This window comes from Budorcas taxicolor, chromosome 11, assembly GCF_023091745.1.
Source record: "Budorcas taxicolor isolate Tak-1 chromosome 11, Takin1.1, whole genome shotgun sequence".
NCBI classification, from domain to species: Eukaryota; Metazoa; Chordata; class Mammalia; order Artiodactyla; family Bovidae; genus Budorcas; species Budorcas taxicolor.
The window spans coordinates 40,427,901-40,446,471 of NC_068920.1; the positions used below are offsets into that span (position 1 = coordinate 40,427,901).

Consider the following 18,571-nt stretch of genomic DNA (forward strand, 5'->3'; position numbering starts at 1 on the left):
GCTTCCTTACAACATGGGGGCTGAGTTCCCAAAGAAGACACAGAGAGCCAAGCAGAGTGTGTGTCGCCTTTAATGACCCGGTCTCAGAAGTCACATACTGTGACATTCTTCTTTTCATCTAAGCTGGCACAAAGGTCCACCCAGTTTCAAGAAGGAAAATACAGACTTTTCCACTGGAGAGCCCATGGGACTGAAAATTGTACTATAGCCACTTTGGAAAAATAAAATCTGCCACAGTAGCTGTTTGATATCAGGGCTGGAATCTGAACCCAGATCTGCCCAGCTCTACAACCAGCCCTTCACACTGCACCACAGAACTCTGTGAAGTTAAGGACACAAGCCTGCCTCCAGGGCAGTAGAATGTAGTTGTGTTAAATATTATACCCGGGGTCAATGTAGCAGAAAGAGTCAAACTCAGAAACAGATGATTTGGACTTTGGGACCTTCTAAGGCTTGGTGTATGTTTACGATATGAATGAGAATTGTTCTGTCTTCTGAAGCATGCTGGAGTCACTTGGAAGACTTATCAGGGCAATCAAGCTTGCATTTCTTTTTTTTAAATTAATTTCTATTGGAATATAGTTGCTTTACAATGTTGTGTTAGTTTCTACTGTACAAAAAAAGTGAGCCATCTATATATATATACATATATCTCCTCTGTTTTTTTTGGATTTCCTTCCCATCAAACTTAGATTTCTTGTGTCCTTCCTGGGTTCCTAGGGTTTCATAAAATGAGAGCCCCAAATAAATCAAGTCACCAAGTTACATCCATGCTAGTTGAAGGCTTAGCAGTTAGATTATTGGAAGGACCGATCATTTGATATTAAAAAACAATAATAAGAATATTATTAAATGCTTACTAATTAGTGAGTCTGATTTACTAATAAGAAAAGCTCAGGTATCTAATAACTGGGGAACTATTTAATTGAAATGAGGTGAATTCTATGGTAATACGTTGACAATGGACTGAGACAGGACAAGAGACAGAAGTAACAAGGAAGGATTAAACCTTCCTTGGTTTAAAGGATTAAAGCAAGCTCTGCAGCATTTCAACATTCTTCCTTTTCTTTCCTTTTCCTTTTTTAAAAGTTCAGAGTAAACTGTATGTTTATGGGCCTAAAAGCCAGAGTTCTTGCTGTCTCGGGAAGGATAATCATGTTCTCAGGACTAGATGGGTTCTCAAAAGTGTACAAATGTAGTACACTTTTGATGTAGGGGATGAACTCTTAGCTGAGAGGGCAAAAGTTAGCAAGAGGAGGGTGTCAGCAAAGGAACAGCAGAGTCACGTGTAGGACCGGCTGTCAACTTGTGGGGCCACTGCAACGTGAAGGGGTGGCATCCTTCGTTCAAAATGATTAAAAGGATTTCGAGACAGCAACCACAGAGCGTTAAGCCAAGTGTGGGGCTCTTCTGAGCACAGGGTCTCGCGCACCTTTACCAACAGCAGGTGACAAGGCGGGTGGCAGAGGGCTGAGTTTTAAGAGAAGGAGATAGACAACAGTTCTAGCGACGAGAATAGTCAAGTAGGGCTAAGACAGAGAGGCAAGAAGGAAGGAACGCACGGAGAGAGGAACGGAAAGAGGAAGGGAAGGAGGGCGGAAGGAGAGGAGGAAACACGGGAAGGAGGGAGAGTGCTTAGTCCCAGAAAGTGACTGAAAGAGACCTGTTTTATAGGAAGGTGTTAAAGGACTTCCCTGGTGGTCCAGAGGTTAAGATGCCACGCTCCCAGTGCAGCTGGTCCAGGTTTGATCCCTGGTCAGGAAACTAGAGCCTGCATGCTGCAGCTCAAACCTGATGCAGCCACATACATTTTTAAAAAAGAAAAGAGGATGTTAAGTGAAGCAGGACTGGCAAGAATTTTGAGAAACCACGTCACTTGTACGAACAGTTTGGACATGAAACAATAGGAAGGAAAACACATAGAAATGGAAAGAAGGGGCTGGAAAAAGGGGGCATTGGCGTCGTGTTGGGCTGAAGGGGGCGGTTCTTTCTTGGAGGGTGTGTGGACAAACAGGAGGGTGAGTACAGGCTCTGTGCAGGAGCCATAAAGCTCAGGGCAGACTGAAGGTCGCTCCCAAGAGGCCTTGAGCCCAGTTATATTACTCAGCTCCTTGAATTATAGGCAGCCTTGGGCCCAAAGCCATTATCAGAACAAGCTGGTAACTCAGGTTCAGGGTATCTCTGGACCCTGCTCTCTTAGTCAGACACTTGAGCCAAGTAGCCTTCTGGGCATGGAGCCTACAAGTTCCTTTGGGAGGGGATATTTACATAACGATGTTCGGCTGTTTATAAAAACCATCTGGTGAGCTAAGGTGTTGATGACACATACTAAATTGATGGGTTACCTGTCTCAAGTAATATTTTTAAATTCACCTGTTGTGGTGTTTAATTTGCATGTGCATTTGGCTAGGCTGTCATGCCCAGGTATTTGGGCAAATATTATGCTGACTGCTTCCAGGCAGTTTTTTTTTTTTTTAATAAGATGCACATTTAAATGAGTAGACTTTGAGTAAAGCAGATGACCTTCTATCTTGTGTGCAGGCCTCATCCAGTCAGTAGAAGTCCTCAATAGAAATATGGCTGACAATGTCTGAAGAAGAGGGAATTCTGCCAACAGATTGTCTTTGAACTTGAACTGTGACTTTTCCCTAAGTCCCCAACGTGATGACATAGCCCATAAGGTTTTAGACTCACCTTCTTCCACAATCAGATGGAGACAATCCTACCTCTATCTCTATCTCTATCTCTGCCGCTGCTGCTGCTGCTAAGTCGCTTCAGTCGTGTCCAACTCTGTGCGACCCCATAGACGGCAGCCCACCAGGCTCCGCCATCCCTGGGATTCTCCAGGCAAGAACACTGGAGTGGGTTACCATTGCCTTCTCCAATGCATGAAAGTGAAAAGTGAAAGTGAAGTCGCTCAGTCGTGTCCGACTCTTAGTGACCCCATGGACTGCAGCCTAGGCTGCTCTGTCCCTGGGATTTTCCAGGCAAGAGCACTGGAGTGGGTGCCACTGCCTTCTCCTATCCACACACAAATCCTGTTGGTTCTATTTCTCTGCAGAACTCTGACCAATACACCTGAAGTTCTTCATATGACATTGTACAGGCAGCCTTCTGCATAGAGCTTATTCAGCCTTTGTAATCAACTTCAGATAAATGCTGACAGTCTCTGAAGCCTCAAATGTATACCTATTACCTGTTTAGGAGATCAAACCAATCAATCCTAAAGGAAATCAGCCTTGACTATTTCTTGGAAGGACAGATTCTGAAGCTGAAGCCCCAATACTTTGGCCACCTGATGTGAAGAGATGACTCATTGGAAAAGGCAGGAGGAGAAGGGGACAACAGTGAATGAGATGGTTGGATGTCATCACTGACTCAAGGACATGAGTTTGAGCAAATTCTGAGAGATAGTGAAGGACAGGGAAGCCTGGCATGCTGTAGTCCATGTGGAAAAGAGTCAGACATGACTTACTGTCTAAACCCAGGACAACAATTGGATGAAAAATGCCTAGAGTGGCCCCAGTGAGTTAGGCCTTATGTGACTGCTGAGAAAAAGAATGTTCTTAGAAGGTAAGTTCTAAGAACTTCAAGTGGATCACAAATCACCAAGTCTCATCTCTATTCATGAGAGGCTGACCAACCAAATGATTGGAATGATAGATCATTTGGTGTTAAAAAGATTATCATACTAAGCCCTAGCATCTGACTTATATGAAGAAAGTGGGCAGATCCAAATACTATAGAAAGTAAATACTATAAGGAAAAATTCTTTCTCTTCCATTTGATATGAATCATTTTAGTGCTATATAGATGGATTGTTTTATCAAAAGAAAGTCCTCTTCTTGTCGTCTTTGTCCCTTCGACATTCTTTCCTGTAAGAGAATAACTAGCCTAGAGAAAAGTCCTGAGGGACAGATTTCATAGGCTAAAGCAACAGAAAGTTGAAATGTGACATTTAATTTCTTTGGAGAAAATTCAGGCTTCTTTCTTGACCTCATTTAGAACTTAATTTTGTGGGATTTTTTTTTAAAGGAATAGTTAAATAGCCTAAAAATCTTCCAATTTGAGCTATCAAACATTTAAGCATCTGTTGTAGTCTGGGTCCAATCACAAGAGAGAAGCCACACATTGGTTTTAGCAGGAGAAGTGTAACATAAAGCGATAATTAATTATGATACCGGAGTAACCATTACATATAAGGACACTCTATATGGTATACTCTAGAGCTGAAGGAGAATAGCCAAGGGGTGGCAGACTTGGAAGGGGTGCAAATCTCACTGGAGAAGATGTGGTCAGGCCCGCAGAAAGCATCGAAGTTCACTCTTCTGGCGAGGCCAGAGCTGTTTTGGAATTGCTAGCCAAGCAATGGGCCACCCTCCTGAGTTCAAGAGGAAAGCAGATGATCAGCGCTGGGAGCCTAGGTGAGCAGAAGGATCCAGGGACTGGTGGGTACAGGGGACCTTCAGGCCACACGGGACTTGCTGAGTAAGTAGCAGATCTGTGAGGCCACCTAGACCACAGGCAGGCGACATGGGGCCTTTCACTTCTGTGTTCAGAGGGCTGCAGAAAGGTTATCAGCAGGTGAGCCTGCAGAGGCCAGAGGGATCACTTTTTTTGGCTTGAGGCTGGAGACCTGACCCCCTAGCCCACACCAGAGGCATCAAGAGAGCCCCTTCTTTCTGCAGGGTCCCTTCCATGCTCTCTCCTGGGAAACCCTACCTCCATGCTCACTTTAGAAATGCTGAAAGGAATTCCCACCGTTTCTCACCCAACATTTATTGAAGGGTGCCTTTGGAGCTGGGAAACAATAAATTGAAAAGTGACACGACATCTGTCCAGCTTAAATGGCATCTCTCCTCATCCTGCTATCTCTTTTGGGGTCCTCTCTGAATCATTCTTCTCTCTTCTGGATCTTGGTGCCCGCAAATGACTTGTGGGCAATTCTCAGCTTCCCTTTATTGTCTGGAGACGAAGCTCTATGTACCTTGGTTTGTTTGTGGAGTGTCTGTTGTTCACTGACTCCTGGGTTCCTGAGGTCCTTTCAGAGATCCTGGGAGTTCACACTATTTTCAAAGTCATCATTTCTCCCTCAGGTTGCTATTTTGTGGGTAAAATTTACTGGGGTTTTAGTGCAAATAAAGGAAGTGGTATAGAGTTGTCATACACGAAGAGAAAAAAAAAGAGCCGATCTCATTTATGAATGATTTTGACGAAGCTGTTAAAGTTATCTAATGTAATTAAAATCTCAGCCCGTAAGTACGTATCTTTTAAACATTCTGGTGGATTAAATGGGAAATGCATATTTAGCTCTTTGGCCGCATTGCCAAGCACAGTGATTGTCTCAGGAGAACTGCTTGTGCAATTGAGCTGACCAGTAGCTTCTCTCACAGAACAGTTTTTAGCTGAAAGGCAACCAGCAGACAAACCATGGTTTTTCCAGACATTTCCTGGAAAATGAAGGAAATGAGCTTGTCATTTCAAGACTAACAGCTGGCGGTATCCATTGCCAATAATAAAAGACAAACTTTGAAGAGAAAATGAGAATATTGGAAAATAGGTATTTGCCACTAGGAATTTGACAGCTTCTCCTTGCTTAAAATTTTCTGATGATCTTGGTGGTGATATTACTGAATGAGATATTTTGCTATCATATGAGAAAATGTATGACCATTTGGAAGATTCAAGTCTGTGAAATGTTATTTTCAAAATGATGAATTTGTGATATGACAAAACCATTCATGAGTAAAAGATCCATTCAAAGTGCGAGATAGATGGATTTTTTTTCTTTTTAGTCGAATGGAAGAATTTCATTGATAGGGTTTCGAATTCCACCTATCAACCAACTTTTAAGAAACTACCACTTGTTGAGTTTCGGTATGGTATAAAAGAAAAATACTTGCAATTATCTGAAATTATCTGAAAAGGCTATTAAATTACTCCTTCCTTTTCCAACTATGTATCTGGGTAAGGCCAGATTTTTTTCATAGACTCCAAACAAATAGGAAAATATGGAATGCAGAAGCTGACTTCTCTTAAGGCAGTCAAAGATTTTGTAAAACTATAACAATGCCACTCTTGTTACTAAATTTTTTCTAAATATATGGTTTCTTTATATTAAAATATGCTGTTTCTGTTAACATGTAATATATTTGTCATTGTTGTTATATTTTAATGAATGAGGAAATAAATATGTTTTAGCTTTATTGATAATACAGTAAGTATCGATAGCTATAACCCACATGAACAAAAGCTCTTTAGTATCCTCAACAATCTTAAAAGGCACGAAAGGATTCTGAAACCGAAAGAGTTGGAAAACTGCTGTCTTAAGCTGATAATTTTCCATTAGCTGCTTGATTTTAGAAAACTGCTGAAAGTTATAAGTACAAAGATTGAGACTTAAGGTCACAGGGTGAATCAGAGGCAGAGGTGGGTCTAGCACCATAGTCTTCTGCTATAATGCCTTCAGCAACCCAAGTTTCTTTCTCAGGATGCTCTTTCGAGGGCCAACATCAAAATTTTGAGATACTCAAGTCATAAAAATGGAGCAATGTCATCCTTCCCTCAACATGCATGCTTTCTAACAGGAACTCAGTTTTAGGTACCTGGGCTTGTTGCTGCTGAAGGCAATGTAAATAAAACATTAGCCAAGCTTACCATATAGCATGAGAGACTACGTCATAGCTTATAATATGACTTAGTTGGCACACAACATATAATGTATAATCATACAACCTATATCATTGCATCCTGCCATTACTATTGTATGTACTATTACATAGTGTATAATGGTTTGTGTTTTTAAAAAATGTTTATTTTTATTTGTTTGACTGCACTGGGTCTTGGTTGCGGCACACTTCTGTCTTCTTTATGGCATGCAGGATCTTTAGTTGTGCAATGTGGGATCTAGTTCCCTGATCAGGGATTGAACCCAGGCCTCCTGCATTAACAGTGCTGAGTCTTAGCCACTGGGGTACAAAGTTTATGTGTTTATGTGTTATTACAGCTTAGATGATATAGAATGTATTAATAATATAGTATAATATAGCAAAGTATAGTATAGCATATACATGTTCTAGTAAATAAAGTTACTATACCTAGGGAAGAGACTGGAGAAGGCGATGGCACCCCACTCCAGCACTCTTGCCTGGAAAATCCCATGGGCGGAGGAGCCTGGTAGGCTGCAGTCCATGGGGTCTTGAAGAGTTGGACACGACTGAGCGACTTCGCTTTGACCTTTCACTTTCATGCATTGGAGAAGGAAATGGCAACCCACTCCAGTGTTCTTGCCTAGAGAATCCTAGGGATGGGGGAACCTGGTGGGCTGCCGTCTATGGGGTCACACAGAGTCAGACACGACCAAAGCGACTTAGCAGCAGCAGCAGCAGCAGGGAAGAGACAGTACTTTGGGGTCAGAGCTGGCTGGCAGTTGTGTGCACGTGAGGCCCATGGAAAAGTGGAATGATGAACTTGGGGAGTTTGCCAGCCGCTGTACATCATTCTCCTTTGACCCCACTGTTGGCATTCGTTTCCTAGTGCTGCCAAAATAAATGACCATAAACTGGGCGGCTTATAACAACAGAAATGTATTCTCTCACAGTTCTGGAGGCTGGCAGTTTGCAATCAAGTTGGCAGCAGGGCCATGCTCTCTCTGAAGTCTCTAGAGAAGACCTCGCCCTAATCTCCTCCAGCTTCTGGGGTCTGCTGACCATCCTTGGTGTCCTTGGTTTGCCAATATATCTATCCATCCAATCTCTGCCTCCGTCTCAATACGACATTTTTGTCTGTGCACAAATGTTTAGGGGCCACTTGAATCCAACATGACCTCATCTTGACTCAATTTTATCTGTAAAATTTTGCTTCCAATAAGATCACACTCACAGGTTCTGCGTGGACATGAATTTGGGAGGGAATGTTATTCAACCCAGTTCACCATGTCTTTGACTACCCCTGCCCCCATTTCTCAGAGCCTCTTTGGACCATTTTTCCTCCTGCCTTCCAGGGCCTGGGGTCCCCCTGAATCCCCCGAAGTTCTTGGTTGATGTTTCAAGTGGCTGCCACAAGCATACCACATTTAACCCATGAGTTTATCAAATGGTTTATATGGGGCACAGGACTGGTTAGTTGGGAAGGAGGAAAAGAGGAAAATGAACAATTCAATACTAAAGAAATAATAACCCAATTAAAATACGGGCTAAGGACTTGAATAGATGTTTTTCCCAAAGAAGACATGCAAACATCCAACAAAAAAAGAATTCTCAATATCAGTAATTATGAGAGGAATGCAAATCAAAACCACAATGAGATCTCACCTCAGGATAGCTATTCTAGAAAAAACAAATGACAAGTCTTGGCCAGAATGAAATTAGCACCCTCACACACTGTTGGTGAAAATACTAAGTGGAGCAGTGACTGTGAAAATACTAAGTGGAGCAGTGACTATGGAAAACAGTGTTGTGGATCCTCAAAAAAATAAAAAATAGAACTACCATATGACCCAGTAATCCGACTTCTGGGGAGTCAGCTAAAATAACAAATCAGAATCTGAAAGAGATATTAGCAATGCTGTGTTCATTATGACTGTATGTTCTAAGTTGCTTCAATTGTGTCCAACTATTTGTGGCCCTATGGATAGTAGTCCGCCAGGCTCCTCTGTCCATGGGATTCTCCAGGCAAGAATACTGGAGTGGGTTGCCATACCCTCCTCCAGGGGATCTTCCTGACCCAGGACTCAAACCCATGTCTCTTATATCTTCTGCATTGGCGGGGGGTTCTTTACCACTAGCACTACCTGGGAAGCCCTGTGTTCATTATAGCACTATTTAAATAGCCAAGATATGAAAACGGCCAAATGTTCATTGATAGATGACTGGATAAAAAAACTGATGTATACACACAGTGGAATATTATGCAGACTTAAAAAAGAAGGAAATTCTAAAATATGTAACAACATGGATGAATCTCAAGGACATGACAGTAAAAGAATTAAACTGATCACAGAAAGACAAGTACTGCATGATCCCACTTATATGAAGTAACTAAAATAGCGACTGAACTGAACTGAAAAATAGCTAAAGTCATAATATCAAAAAGTGGAAAGGTGGTTGCCAGGGGCAAGGAGAGGGGAGAGTGGGGAGTTCCTAATAACAGAAGTACAGTTTCATTTGAGCAAAGTGAGTAAGCGCTGGAGAGCCGACAATACTGCCTTGCACAGTGAAACATGTCTTAAAGGGTAGATCTCATGTTAAGTGTTCCCAGCACAAGAAAAGGGAAGGGAAGGGACGGTGAAACTGCAAGAGAGATGCAGAGACAGTAAGACAGACCCCTGGTGGTGTGTTTCTCTTGGCCTTTTGGCAATTTTTGTTTGCCACATCTAGAATCCTAACAAGACAAGAGTGGACATGGGGAACGGTGACTGCCACCAGCCTCTACAGCCCGCAGAGCTGTGGCATATGGGCTGCAGTCTGGGAAGCATCCAGACATCCCCAGCGCCCTCACCTCCTGCTCCATGACTTTGGGTGACCATGCTACCTGTCTGGGCTGGGTCCTCAGGATGGAGTCTGCGCATGGCAGTTAAGAACTCTGGGTCTGGAACCAGATTGCCTGAGTTCATCCCAGGGGCTCTCAGGCCAGTGATGTCCCCTCTCTGGAATTTCCCCTCAGCTCCCACGTCTGTGAAAGGATGACACTATCTCACTACCCAGGTTTCACATGAGGAATAAATGCATTAATAATGTTATGTAAAGCAGCAGTTGCCTGGCAGTCTAGTGGTTAAGACTCTGTGCCTCCAATCCAGGGGCTTCAGGTTCAATCCCTGGTTGGGGAACTAATCCCACATGCCAGGTGATGTGACCAAAAATAAATAAGTAAGAATAAAAGATTTGAATTGAACAGAGAGCTTGTTATTCATGATAATGCAATTAAATAAAAAGCAGTATATGGAAAGCACTTAGAACAATGCCTGACAATATTGATATTCACTGGTATTATTAACATTATTATATGAATTTTGGGCCCAGCTAATAAGAATGCCAATATTTCTATAGTTCCTACTTCGAGTATCTTATGAGTATCCCCACTCCCACCCTCACCACCAGAGGTAAAGACAGATAAGAGTGTGTGGCTTTTGTTTTTGAATTCCCTGCTTGTCACTTACATCATAACCGACCCTGGGGAAAAATTCCTTTGTCAGGATGTATTAAGGGACCAAGAACCTGTCAAAAGGGTGCTTCTTGAGAAAGATACTTTTAGGAACTGATGTCATCAACCCAAGTTTTGCACCAGTCATTATTAAATCCATAGTTGCCTGTCTGAGTGTGGCTTTATCGGTAACGTTAGCCCTGTGGTCAGGGTGGCGCCTGCCCTATGCCCTCCGCCTTTCTGATTTTCTATAACCAAGCCTGTGGTGTCTGAAACACTCAGTGGATCTGTTTCCAGCACCAAGGAAAGTGAGAACTGAATAAGGATGGAGTTCCAGGTAGAGTTAAGAGAAAGGTGAAATAACTATAATTTCATAACAATTACCTACAAGCAACACCAGCAAAGGCACCAGTTATAAACCATTATAAACCTGAATCTCTGCTGGGAGTGATGGGCCAGGTAGAAATAAGCACACACTGAGGTTCTCCTGTATGAAAGAAGACTTCCGCACCCCTCCCCACCCCAACCCCACAGCAAACAAAGCTGCAGGGGGAAAATAATGTGCTGAGCTTGGAGGGCAGTTTTTTCTCCTTCTCTTTCAAAAAAAGGAAGAAAGAAAAGAAGTCTTAGTAAGCGCCCATTACAGGATGTTGGTGGGATTGTTGTCAGCTTTTTAAGCCACACTATGGGCCTTTTCTCCAGGGATCCTCCTTGTGATTGGAGCCTGGTCCTGATGAGGCCACAGTTGCCAGGGTAGCCAAGGGCAAACTAGAGTGAGTGGGTGGGACTTCCCTGGCGGTCAAGAAGTTAAGGCTGAGCTTCCACTGCAGGAGGCACAGGTTCGATCCCTGGTCAGGGAACTAAGATCCCACATGCCTTGAGGCCAGTACAAACAAAGACATCTGCAAAAAAAAAGAAAAAAAAAAAAAACACCCTAAAACAACAACAACAAAAACTAGAGTGATTGGGTGATTTCCCCCTCCAAGTACCATTTTGGGGCCAGTAACCCAGGTTCCTTTGTCCATGGACATCTCCAGGCAAGAATACTGGAGTGGGTTGCCATTTCCTTCTCCAGGGGATCATCTCAACCCAGGGCTTGAACCCAGGTCTCCTGCATTGCAGGTGGATTTTTTACCATCTGTGCCAGCAGAGAAACCTCAGAGTTAGTAGGTGATTTCTCCCTCCAGGTACCATTTTGGAGCCAATAAACCACTCAGTGGAAATAAATCACACAGAAATCAGTTCTCCAAACTTTTTGTTCCTGTGTTTGCTGAAAATATACTCTATAAAATTCACATCTCTGCAGCCCATTCAGAGGTAAAAGTGGACTTGCCTTTCAGAGAAAAAAAATTCTGTTTTGAGGAGGGTACTGAGAAGGGGAAAGTTGGGGAGCAGGAGTGTGCAGGTCCTCAATAATGCTGTCTGCCGTGATTATCTGTGTGTACCTGTCTCATGCCCTGGTCTACACTTAGGAGGGTCCTAAGCGCCTGAGTAAATGCTATTTTGAATCCCCTGTGTACAGTGCTTTGCACATGATCAATATGTATTCACTGTTCAAAAGAATAATTTAACAAATGAATAGGTTATTGACACAAGGTCAAGTAGTAGTCAGAACTAAGTGGGACATTGATTAAAGTCTTGAGCCTGCAGATTAGATAGAAAGAGGTCAAAATCTGAGGATCTGTACTCATGACATCCTCATGAAGCAAGGACTAAAGGGTAGAGGATAAACGGTAGAGGAATATACTTTGGTGAGGTTATTGATATAACCGAAGGAAAGCATTTCAGATGGTTAGAACTGTCCTCAGAATGGACTGGTTTGAGAGATATAAATTGCTGGTGAGCGGAGCTATTCAAGCATAGACAAGATGATTACTCAGGAGTACAGAAGTTGGTCCAACATTCTTGGTGTCAGATTATGTGATATTAAGGGGTTTCCTGGTGGCTCAGATGGTAAAGAATCTGCCTGCATTGTGGAAGACCCGGGTTCAATCCCTGGATCGAGAAGATCCTTCAGAGAAGGGAATGGCAACCCACTCCAGTATTCTTGCCTGGAGAATTCCATGGACAGAGCAGCCTGGCAGGCTACAGTCCAGGTCTCAGAGTCAGACACGACTGAGCAACTAACACTTTCACAACACTTTTCCTGTGATGTTAAAGGTCTCTTTTTCTCAATGGTTTCAGAAAGTTATGGGTCTGCATAATCACCATGCTGGAAACTCACATTCAGTTCCACAGAGTTTATTGAGCCCTTACTCTCTGCCAACCGTCACCCTACATTAGGAAGACAATGATAAATAATAAAAGGCAGCTTTAAAGGAAGGCTGGAGCATGGACTTAGGTCTCCTCAAACTGGTGTCTAACTGTTAGAATCCTATATGCCTTCTTGCTAACGTGCACTAGCCGACTCAGGACTCTCGTGCTTTTCTTTTTAGGCTGGAATCGATGGGGAAAGCATTGGCAACTGTCCCTTCTCTCAGCGTCTCTTTATGATCCTCTGGCTGAAAGGAGTTGTGTTCAATGTCACCACGGTGGATCTGAAAAGGTAAAGGATGGTGCATTCGTGAGCAGTAGGTTTCGCTGTAGGAACAGATGACTGTCCATGAAGGAGGGCGAAAACCTTCTCTCGGTTCCTAGCTGCCTCCTGCTCACACCTCTTGGGCCAGACCCCTAGTTAAAAGGGAGGCTGAGAAAACAAGCATCACCCCTGGGACAGAGCAAGTCCCAATTTGCAAGGAAGGAGGGACTGGGCACTGGGTATTGCGACTGAGTGTCTGGCACAGAGATGGGCATGGACATCTGAAAATCCAGAGTGAGCCATTCCCAATGCCCTCATCCTGGGGAACCCCAGCCAGACTCCAGGTGTGAGAGGTTGAGTTTCTAAGGAGCTGAGATCCAGACCATTTCTCCCACTATGTTCCCATCTTTAGAAGTTGTTAGTGTGAAAGCTCTGGATTAGAGACTGGGGTGGAGTGTTACTAGTATCCTGCTTCTAAAGTGCAGTTTTAATGACTGTTTAAAATTCTGGCATCATTCACCACCACGAGCCACATGCTTTCCTTCTTGCTTCTCTCCTCTCTCCTCTGCTTCCCCTTTAAATGGGGACTGGCTTAGATGCATTCTCCCAGTGTTCATCTTCCTCCTCGGTGAGCTTAGCACACTCTCCCTGCCACCTTCATGTCAGTTATTCTGTACCTAGACCCCTGCTCTCCTCTTGCTGTTTCCACTTACATTTTCTGTTATCACTTTAAAATATCTTTGTTGAAACTTGTACCTTCATTTTCCCTTTGAGTTGAGTCCCCACCACACACACAAAAAAAACACCCTGAATTCCTTTGTTCTTTCATTTTTATGGGCACTGAAGCATTTCCAGCTTCCTCCTCTTGCTGCCCTCATTGTCCATCAGTAGCCAAGCATCCTCTCTCCGTGCTGTTTCTTACTTCCGAGCTCTCTCGTCTATTCTCAAAGCCCACACTTGGTCCAGGTCCCACCACTGGTAGTTAGACAGTCTCTTTGTTCTTCAAGCTGGTCTTCATCCATCCGGGTTCTCTCTGTCTGTCTCTCCTCATCCTTTATATTATCATAAGGATATTCTTCCTAAAACAATCCTTTAACCATGTGGAGAGACGGTGCCCAATTCCCAGGACCAACCCCATCTCCTGGGAAGCCTCCCCCTCCTACCCCACCACTTTTAGGCACATCTATCTCTCAGCCTCCCCCAGACTCACCCAGCGTCTGTGGTCCCTGCTGCCCGGCTCCATCAATTTGCATCTCACCAGGTTATGATATCTACAGTCCTGATACTTTACAATTAGCCTTGCTTTCCCATTAAAAAAAAAAATCACATAAAGTGTGAGTTTTTTTCTTCCTTCTATTCAAGGAAACCTAGGCACACAGTTAAATGGCTTGTTTAAGGTGCCCATCTATGGTTGGAGGGGCTATCACCAAAAACCCCATCTCCTCGGTTCAGATACCATGCTCTTAAGGACTCATCAGTTATGAAGTTTGTTTTGTCATTCACGGAAGACCTTGAATCCCTCAAGGGCAGGTTGAGATCATGTTTAAGTTTCTTTGTATCCATCATAGCAGCTCATTCATTCATTCAGGGGCCCAGCTAACCTTTGACAAATGAATGAACACACCCATGCAATACAGTGTCTGCAAGAGCTGACTTTCATACAGTTGGGACGATTGGCTTCCTTTAGTGGAGAAGAGAGGTCTTTGGAGTATCATCTGTTGAACGTGGACTCGTGTTTGGCTGTGGATCAGCCACCCCAGCATTCCTCAGATCCTTACGAGGCTCTTTCCTTTCTGTTATCACATCTGATCCTGCCAACGCCCTTCAAGTAGGCCAGTCAAGTATCAGGACTCTAGTTTTATAGATAAGGGGACTTTCTTACTGAAAAAAAAAAAAATATATATATATATATATATATATATATGAGTTAAGGAACTTTTAAAATGCTTGATAATAGTGAAGTTTAGCAATTCCCAGCAAAACTAATTTCCTATCCTGGCTCCACCATGAGTTGAGTGTCCTTGAACAAGTTACCGTCTCTTTCCGGAGCCTGCTTCCTTACGGGTGCGATGGGCATAGCAGTAGTGCCTTGTTTCTGTGTGAGGATCTGGGGAGGCAGGCCATGGACCACTTGTATTCACTCACTGTTGTGCTGGCTGGTAGCAAGAACACCACCCGTGTTGGCTCTACTTAGCATCATCTTGACCTCCAGTCAGGGAAGGAGGACTGATGTATATTAAATGATCTGTAAGTTAGACTTGGCAATAGGTAATTAAGTCCTAACTATATAATTTCATAACTGCTGAAGAGAGTCAACAAAGAGATGGGCCCTGCCCTGACCAGTGTCCCTGGGCAACATGAGCTGGGCTCCAGCAGCTGCAGGCAGTACCTCAGAAGGATGCCAGACTCCAGAGGCTTGTTCTGCTAAGTCTTAGGAAAAAAAAAAAATCATCCTTAATAATTTCGCCAGGGCTTCCCTGGTGGCTCAGATGGTAAAGAATCTGCCTGCAATGCAGGATACCCAGGTTCGATCCCTGGGTCAGGAAGGTCCCCTGAAGGAAGAAATGGCAACCCACTCCAGTATTCTTGTCTGGAGAATCCCCATGGGCAGAGGAGCCTGGCGGGCTGTAGTCCATGTGGTCACAAAGAGTCAGACATAACTGAGCAACTAACACTGTCATAATTTCCAGATCTTTAAGCCACAGAGAGGTCATTGCTGAAATATAAAATCAGTGTGTATTTTTCCCACCCTGCTGGGAACCCAAGCTTCATTGCCTTGTGTGTGTGTGTGTGTGTGTGTGTGTGTATGCAGGCTCAGTCATGTCTGACTCTTTGTGATCCGCCTAGACTGTAGCCCTCCAAGCTCCTCTATCCATGGGATTTCCCAGGCAAGGGTTCTGGAGTGGGTTGCCATTTTCTACTCCAGGGGATCTTCCCAACCCAAGGACTGAACCAACATCTCTTGTGTCTCCTACACTGGCAGGTGGATTCCTTACCACTGAGCCACTGGGAAGCCCATCACTGCCTTAGGTGAGCTCTTATGAGCCGCCAGGGAAGCCCTTAGAACACAGGAAGAGAAGGTAAAGAATGGCCTTCCGTTGTCTGAAAGGAGGAACACATATGAAGTAGACACAGGGACTAAGGAAATTAGATTTTAGAAGTGCTTTCAGGGTCAATTGTCTGAGGAGTTCCAAGTGCCCCAGAAGGCAGCTGGAGAGTGTGTGTGTTTGGGCATGGACGCGGGAGGGACACCTTAATAGAAATTCCTGTCTTCCCCTCCCAGGCTGATTACGCCTGGAATGTGTTTCATTACCGACTCCTCTTCCCCCTTGTTTACTCTCTTGGTTCCTCTCTCTACTGTTCCCCGCCTCGCCTGCCTCCCACAAGGAGTGTGCATTCTCAGAGAGAGGGTTTGGGGTGACTCTGATGTCCCAGCCCTGCCCCGGGAAGTTTCCGTCGTGCTCCCTCTGTGCTCCGTGCAGTCTTCTCCCTCCGCAGGTCCTCCATCTGTCTGCTGGCCCTTCTACCCCTTCTTTGCTCCATCCCCACTCCCGCCTTGAATAAGGACCCATGTCAAACACAACGTCACTTCCTTCCTCCTGTGCATACCTTGAAGAACACAGATCATTCTTAGTGGAAAAGCATGACTGAATTCGTGAATATTCAAAGTTCGGGATTCTGCCTAATACATTTTTGTTAAGCGAATAAGTGAAGGACCTTTTGAAAGCAAACCCCAACTTCTGCCCTGGGTATTGGACTCTTGGCTCTAGCTTAGATAGTCACCTGTGATCAGGCTCTGCTTTTTTCACAGTCCATCCTGTCTTGCTCCTATTACTGAATTCTACCAGCCGGATTTCCTATATCACACCATGTTCATCCAGAGCCTCCACCCTTCTCTGCCCTATGTCCCACTCCAAGTCTGTTTTTGCTAACGGGCATATAATGAATGATCCACCCCAGGTTTCCATGTCCATGAAGCGCCCTGGTGTAAGCCACCTCCTGAACCTTGCTCTCTCCTCTCCACAGAAAGCCAGCTGACCTGCACAACCTTGCCCCTGGTACCCATCCACCCTTCCTGACGTTCAACGGGGATGTGAAGACAGACGTCAATAAGATCGAGGAGTTCCTGGAGGAGACTTTGACCCCTGAAAAGTAATGAGCTGCTTCTTTCCAGAGCTAATGAAGGGGAGGGTTCCGTGTACTTCTCTAGAATCTGGGAGTAGATTTCCAAAAGAGCCTCATTGACTCAGAGCTCAGGACCCTATTTGCAAAGAGAGAGCCTCGTACGGCCCTCCTCACCCCCAAAGGGCTGTTTGTCTCCAGCCTGCTCCACAAAGCTCAGCCCCCAAGAGCTGAGGCCCCCTAAACACGTCCTCTCTCCCAGCCCCTCTGCCTGAGTGGGGGCAGAGGCTCGTTCATGGCAGAACAAGAGCTGAAAGGTCAATGAAGTGAAGTGAAAAGTCAGCCAGAGGAGAGGTAATCCCATGACTTAAAACCACACCAACGTATGAATAAGATCCACAAATCTGACCCCGTCTGGTCGGAACCCATAATTACACATGAAAAAAAAAATGGACTGAAAGCAGTTTGACTTCTGAAAATGAGGTCAGTAAGGGGAGAAACCAGAGTGCTGGTTCTATAGATAAGTTGCTCCTAATGGGAAAGAGGAGAGAAGAACCCTGAAATCCTAAAAGCTGCTGGAAACTAGACGTGTGCATTGTACCTAGACGGAAGTTAGAGATTCAAACAATCACCTTTAGAAAAAAGAAAAACTAGAGCAATAATAGTATTATTACATACAGAGGAAGACGTGCAGAAACAATCCTGCAGGCTTGTCCCTGAAAAGCTTTAAGCAAAGGTGTTGTAGAGTCCGTTTTCAGGTTCTTTGGGGGATGGGGGAATATAGGGAGAGCAGAGGATGGAAACTCCTAGAAATCAACGAGGAGGAGCCAGTTGGTGACATTCCAGGTCAGACAGACTAGAGGGCTGGGCTCAGGCAGTGACAGTGAGATGGGAGCAGAGGGGCAGGAAGGATGTTAGAACATACTTAGTAGGTGAAATTCTGGCCAGGAGAATTCCATGGACTGTAAAGTCCATGGGGTCACACAGAGTTGGACATGATGGAGCGATTCTCACTTTAATAGGGGAAATAAGTGGACTGACAAGAAAGATGACCACCTTGCATTGATTTTAAAATTTTATTTTTTACAGATATAGCCCTCACTTGAAACTGAAACTTTCTCTCAGTCGTGTCCTATTCTTTGCGACCCCATGGACTATAGCCCGCCAGGCTCCCCGGTTCATGGGATTCTCCAGGCAAGAACACTGGAGTGGGAAGCCATGCCCTCCTCCAGGGCATCTTCCAGACCCAAGGAGCGGACCTGGGTCTCCTCCACTGTGGTCAGATTCTTTACCATCTGAGCCACCAGAACCAGCAATCCCTGGCTTAGAAGGCTAGTGCCTTATCCACGAGGCCACTGGGGCTGCTATAGCCCTCACTTGCTGTGCCCTAGAAGGTAGGTACTGTCAGTATCCTAATTTTACAGCTGGAGAAGCTGAGGCTTGGAGAGGTTAAGTAACATGCCCAAGGTCACACATCTATCAAATCACTGTTAAATTTTAACTCCTCATTGTGATCTCATTAAGCCTCGACCATTTGCACATCCTTCCTAAAAGTGTTTTCTTTGTCATCCACATTGAGGATCTCCACTAGTGGATCAGATGGTAAAGAATCTGCCTGCAATGCAGGAGACCTGGGTTCAATCCCTGGGTCAGGAAGATCCCCTGGAGAAGGAAATGACAACCTACTCAGTATTCTTGCCTGGAGAATCCCATGGACAGAGGAGCCTGGCAGGCTACAGTCCATGATATCCCAAAGAGCTGGACATGACTGAGTGACTTAACACTTTCAAC

At 44.5% G+C, this 18,571-nt stretch overlaps 1 protein-coding gene across 1 annotated transcript in view; it reads left to right on the forward strand.

Moving 5' to 3' along the window:
* CLIC5 (chloride intracellular channel 5) overlaps positions 1-18,571 on the forward strand; it is a 105,551-nt gene that overhangs the window by 45,942 nt on the left and 41,038 nt on the right. Inside the window, exons 2-3 of the mRNA XM_052647482.1 lie at positions 12,576-12,685; positions 16,685-16,810. Coding sequence (XP_052503442.1) covers positions 12,576-12,685; positions 16,685-16,810 — 236 coding nt within the window. The remainder of the gene's footprint in view (positions 1-12,575; positions 12,686-16,684; positions 16,811-18,571) is intronic.